Source organism: Stigmatopora nigra, chromosome 14 (genome assembly GCF_051989575.1).
Source record: "Stigmatopora nigra isolate UIUO_SnigA chromosome 14, RoL_Snig_1.1, whole genome shotgun sequence".
NCBI classification, from domain to species: Eukaryota; Metazoa; Chordata; class Actinopteri; order Syngnathiformes; family Syngnathidae; genus Stigmatopora; species Stigmatopora nigra.
This window is the reverse complement of record NC_135521.1, coordinates 12,167,950-12,174,325: the sequence shown is the minus strand read 5'-3', so window position 1 is coordinate 12,174,325 and position 6,376 is coordinate 12,167,950. Positions and strand designations below refer to the sequence as shown.

At 36.2% G+C, this 6,376-nt stretch overlaps 1 protein-coding gene across 1 annotated transcript in view; it reads right to left on the bottom strand.

Annotated features, from left to right (window-relative positions):
- Positions 1–842: 842 nt before the first annotated feature.
- gpc3 (glypican 3) overlaps positions 843–6,376 on the bottom strand; it is a 69,694-nt gene continuing 64,160 nt past the window's right edge. The window contains exon 8 of the mRNA XM_077733339.1: positions 843–2,671. Within this exon, the coding sequence (XP_077589465.1) occupies positions 2,490–2,671 (182 nt within the window). The 3' untranslated portion in view covers positions 843–2,489. The remainder of the gene's footprint in view (positions 2,672–6,376) is intronic.

Sequence of the window (6,376 nt, the reverse complement as noted above, 5' to 3'; positions counted from 1 at the left end):
ATTAAATATTTTGTTGTTTTGACCTTTCAATTAAGGAGTATTAAAAAAAATCAAGTTTACAAGGAGTTTACAAGTTTAACTTACCTTCAAAAGAAAAGTTATACTTAACATCCCATCCCCTGTGGAAGTATTGTAACGTGAGCTATTGTGGTTTTTGACTGTTTGTTCAGTTGAAACACCTCCAGATTGTTAAAAGCTGAACAAAGACAAGAATGGAGGCTTTTGGGCTTTAATAATGAAGAACCGTCACCCAAACTAAACATTTTGTGGTGATGTGTTACATTTGTTTTGACAGTGATGTCTACGTTGCCGCAATTGAAATACACTATGGACAAAAAAGTATTGGCGTTTACATCAGGAACAATGTAACATGAGACTGTTTCGTCTGAAGTTATAAAAGCCACACTTCCAGGAAGAGTGTGGAGAGTATTACAGCTCATCCCAAAGGTTTTTTTTGTAATGTGGCTGAGGTCAGTGCTCATAGATTCTGGCATACACACAAAAATATCCAGGCTGTCATATCCCAAACGCTGCCAAAAAAATCATTGAATTGTCCCAAAGTGCCTCTGAATCTTTGCCATTCCTCTCAAATCTTGAGTGAAAAATGTCAAATAAGCTGCATGGAAAAGGAGTTTAGATGATCACTGTTGTTTGCTCATAAAGCCATTGTTAATATCTTTGTTGTGAAGTTATTAAGTAATTCATAAGAAAAGAATTGCAGTTATCGGATGCAATATATTCTGTTCAATGTGTTGAGCTCTTTTCTTGAAGTAGATACTTGTTTTTTTCATGTTTTTCTTTTAATGTCATTATAAAATGATATATCACAAACATATTATAAATATAATCAATAAGGTCATTTATTTACATTAGAGATGGACGTACACATTGAATCATTCATTATTCATTTGAAATACATTCATTGGAATGAAATGTCTCTTATTTTCGACACATTTTTTTCATGACAAAATCATAGTAGTCAAACCATTTTCAATTGCATTTTACTGACCAATTGTGTGCCAATATGAACACAAGACACTTGAATTAAGTGAAATCAACACTAATCCAATTTTTTTTATAGTGCAGGCCTTCTAAACAATTTGAACTACAACTACAAGCTGCAAAAATAAAAACAAGTAAGTGAAAATACTTTTAATCTATACTTAAAACAGTTGGACACAGAGTTCAATAAACAGCTGCGTCAAACAGAAGTGTAATGCTATAACTGCTGTACTCACATTTTGTTGCCTTGTGCTTATATTAGCAAGGTACTCCATTATAGTACTGCTTTATGAAGGGTGTTCATAGCCTTCACCATAGACACGTCTCAACTGTACATCCTGTATTAAACGCTGAATCGTGTGTCAGATGATAAATTAGAATAAAAAAACAATCAAAATCGGTCAAATGTAAATTTGGCCATTGGATATTTATCATCACAGTATTTTTTACATACGCTCATCAAAACATTAACAAAAGACAAACTGATGATCTGGTTTCAATCAGTGCATACCGTATGTGCACAATATCTAATAAATATGAATTTCCCAAGTTCGGGATGAATAAAGTTTAATCTAATGTATTTTAATCTAATGCCTGTGTATGATCGTCCTTTTTGAAAAAAAAAACCCTTTTTGAAAAGGCATTTTATACTTTACTTGTTCATTCAAATGTCTTCAAAATGTACTAGTATTAAATTCGCAAGTTGTCTATTTTATAAACAACAGTATTATTTGAAGTGGTCATCCTTATTTACAATGTCATCAATGTGCAGATTGTCAGCAAAATTAAATGTGTACATGCTTTCAAGAAAACCTGCTAGACACACCAAAAACTGCAGCTAAACACAGTCATTAAAAAAACAATTTTTGGACCTTATGCTAAGTAAACGTAATTATAATGTTCACATAAAGTACACAAAAATATTTACATACAATTCTGTATTAAAACTGCTAATGAATCATTTTTTTACTGTCCATCCTGTGGACTAATATTGCAAAAAAAAGTATAAATATGCGCTCAACAAAGAGAAACACAGTACATTTACTCACAAGCAAGAAGTAAAAGGAACCAGTTTGAACTTTTGTGCCTTTTTCTGAAGAGTTCTGAGAAATAAAAAATACATTTTTGAAGCATTTAATAACCGTGAGTCATTTTATGAGCAAGATTTTACCTGTTTTTCGCTTCCATGGGCGACATCTTACACTTTCAAGGCAGTAACTCAATGCAGATAAGCATTATCTCTGTAATAAAGGATAGCTACGACTTCATATTAGAGTTTTTCGTATGTTACACTTTATTTTAGCTCATGTTTAATAAGACAGGGCTTGCAAAAGCCCCAAATTTGCAGAGAACTTCTGATACTAATGCATTGTTATGTTTTTTTTTTTCATTGATGTATGTCTCCAGAACAATGTTTGAAGTTGGAAAAAGTTTTTCTTGTCCTGCAGAGCTGGCAATGTGTGCAATAGAGTGCACGTGGCAGACGGTCAGTGATCGCACAGTAGAAAGAAACACAGAGTGACACACAGTGGGACGGTTAAAAGCGGGTAAACAGTATGTGGTGAAGTCCCGGGAGAAAGGACGTCTCCAGCCCCTGCTGTTGCCAACCGTGGGGTCAAAAGCTGCTCCTGGAAGGTGAAGTCATCCATTGCCAGGTTATCCGCAAGGTCTAAGCAGATGAAAGAATAAAACACCACATGAGAAGAATAAAGATGTTTAAACCCAAGATGGTCGCAAAACTGATAAACACAAGTGGTATTTCTGTCTGTGTTTTGTATAATGTCTTACCCAGCTGTAAAAACAATGTTACTTACACTCAGAGAATGTAAGAAAAAAAACCCAGACGTGCAATTATAAACACAGCGGCATCATAAATGATATCTCACTCTAAGTGTTGAATTGTGAATTTAAGTGGTTAGATGAAAAGCATAAACAAGCTTGAGAATTGTTAAAAGATATATTTTTATATCAATTCAAGAACTGACTGACTTGAGGGCCATGTAACCAATAGTTGTTTTGTTACCCATATTTATATTTGTATTATACAAATCAAATCATGCAACATAATTGAAAGGCAGCAAACAGCACTTGGAAAAGAACCTTCATTTCAGACAATTACAGACAGCGCCTGTGGTGCTTTCCAAAGTGTGATTGATACAGGAGGCTAGACACATTTTTAAAATTCTTAACAGTATTTAGTAGCTACTGTATTTTGTGAACTGTCAATTGCACCTGGGTAAAGAAAAATGCACATTAAAGGAGGTTAAAACAAATTGCAATAGACTAGAAATCATATTTTAGGGTGTAATTTCATTTGAATATACACCAAACACAAACATTCTACATCAGAATAACAACAACAACAACAAATGGATAATTGGGCTTTTGTTGTTGTTTTTTTAACCTGATAACAGTTATTCACATAACAATAGCACACACAATAACTTCTTCATAGAACTCAATACCACTCAAAATCACTACCAATTTCATTCAAATCTCCATCTCAATTTTCCTCCCACATAAATAAAGTAGTGTTGTGCATTTTCCTGACTTGTAGGTTCAGATCCCACTTAATGATATACAAATGTTTGTTGATCTCTACATCCCCTGCGACTTTCTGGCGACCAGTTCAAACTATAAACTCCCTTAAGTCTGAAGTTAGTTGGGATATGCTCCAACTCGCTGCTCCCCTGAATGGGATAATTGCTGTTAAAAATGGTTGAATGCTATAATGATCATACAGTAATTACTTCTAGTAGCATTCAGGCAATTCACACTATGTTACAAGTGCCATGATGTTAGTGATGGGAGGAGCTGTAAACTGTAATTAGAGTAAGGGCAAGCTGTATTTAAAATATGATTTATATCTGCCATAATCATACATTAGTCCACAGCTCCTGTATCACACTTCTTGTTTCCCATCTGTTGTGCATGCTGCAGAGATTTAGTCACCTGCTGCTGGGTTTTTAGTCACAGCTGCTTCATCGCTCCGCATCCACAGCTGTGCTCCTACTGACACTGAGCAGAAGCCTCCCGTCCTGTGTGCATGTATGCATGTCTATGTGTGTGTGTAATGGCGTGTATGTGTGTTGGAGTGTGGGAGGGTGTGGGAGAAAGAAACACTGTCAACTATGCTTTGTCTGGCGAAAAGCTGTGAGGGGGACTGTAATAAGCGGCCTGAGTTATGAGAGGGCGGTAGGATATCAGTAATAATGTGCACTACGCTTCGGTGTCCTGACAATGAGCTAGTGCCAAATGATGTGCACGTACACACACGTAAAGGCACTAACACACTCGTGCTCATGCAATAGAATATAAAGTTCCAAATTGTGTTAGTGCTGGGTGATATGGAAAAAAATATTGTATGTTTGGGTCATTTTATATCATGAGAAAAGGAGGCATGATTTAATGTGTTTTACATTGTAAAAACAGATGATTTTTATGATGTATTTTTCTATTTGTTCACTTTCATTAAATCATGCTAATGGAATGGAGACAAAGTCATCCACATCCAGGCTGTCATTGTAAAGATTATTCTTGTGTTGCCTCTGATATATTTTATGCACCATATGATTGTGTGTGTTGATTTTTAACAACAATGATTTGCTGGTAAAAGCACATAGACTTGTCACTCTGTTGAATACAGCTTATTAAGATTGATGATGGAAGGAAAAAGGATACATTATGCATACAGTATATATTGATTATACATAGTATATATCTCAGCACAGTAAAAAAGCAGTTAGGGAACAGTCAACAGATTTAAAATGCCCTCCTTAACCGCCATCTTAAACCGAGAAAAGGCACAAATAAAGTTCAAAACTGCTATTTCTTTGTGACAATTACGACAACATTTGATCTTGGGCCAGAGGGACAATCAACTTTTTTTCTCTTCTTTTATTCTCCTCCACAATCCCTCATGACATGGCAATGGGCAAGCGTTCAGAGAAGCTCTGAAAGAACAATTTGTCACCGTCGACAACAGTGCACCGTGATACCAAGCCAATTAAGCTCAAGGTGCAATTTGATACAGCCAGCAAAAAAAAGGAGCATGCGAACAAGTGTGTTTGCTGGCCTTTGGCTGTTAAGGAGTGCTTTTAAAAAAGCGCTACGGGATAAGACATTATAATTGAGTAGCTAATAGACATACGTAAGCAGTACTAACAGAGAGGCCTTGTTCTAAAAGCTTTAAAAACAACTCCATGGGGACAGAACACTATGAAAACTGAAATCCTTTACGGTCTAGCACAGAGTTGCCTCTAATAATAACCTGGTATCATTAGAGATCGACACCTGTGCTTGCTTGGGTAAGTATAGAAAGACTGAGGGCCACAGAGACCAAGACAAAAACACTGAGGACACTTTTGTTCCGTCCAAAATAATGGACATGCACTAACATTAGGGATAGAAACAGAGTTGAAGTCGAGCTTTAATTGACTGTGTTTTTAATGCAAAAAATGTGGGCTCCTGCTGCATAATAGTCCCCCTCATTAAGAACCATTTTAACCTTCCATTCCAAGACAATAACGCCTACCAAGGGCACCACCTCGCTAGTGTAACCCTGCTAGTTTTATTGTAGCTATATGAGCTCCAGTTACAAGCCAAGAGGGAGGTCAGCAACTCACACATTGATTGGTGACGCTCTGTGAATGATTCAGGCAGGCACTTCACATGCAAGTCAACAGACGTTGATGCATTTAAGCTCCCACTTTTTTGTTGTCTTTAACCACCAGTCCCCAGGAGGAGGACAGGCCAGGGAATTGCGGTTTTTTAGGGGTGAACGGATGTTTGTTTGGGTCCCGGGAGTGGGTCAAAGAGTGGCCACAGTGGCTGCATATATACATGCATGTATGGAAGTGGATTCGTGCTGTGGGATGTCTGTGCAAAAAGGAAATTAGGCTAAAGGGGATGGGAGTCTGGACCCTTTTTTTTTTTATTTGACAGTGCCTCGAGCATTTTGGATGCAAGTAATGTCGAAGAAGTTCAGAAAAATACAATTTTGTAGGACCTAAATCTGAATGGAAGTTGATTTTTAAATAATGTCAAGGAAGAAAAAATCATGGAGTCATATTTAAATATTAATAAATATAAAAGTAAGTATGAAAATAGTCTTAAGTCATGTCAAAATTATTTAACATGGCTCTAAAGCATCTGAAGAAATGGTTGATCATTTCGGGGTGACCTGCAATTGTGAGAGTTGATATTAAAATGTTTAAAAATATATAATTAACAGTTTAAAAAAAGCCAATTTCGCCTCTGAAAGTAGTTTTCACCAATAGGAAAATAATTAGAGATTTTATTTTCCGGCCATATTGCTTGACCCGACTCATCTAATTCTCCCTGTCTTATAATAAATACTCCAATGAAAAAGCAA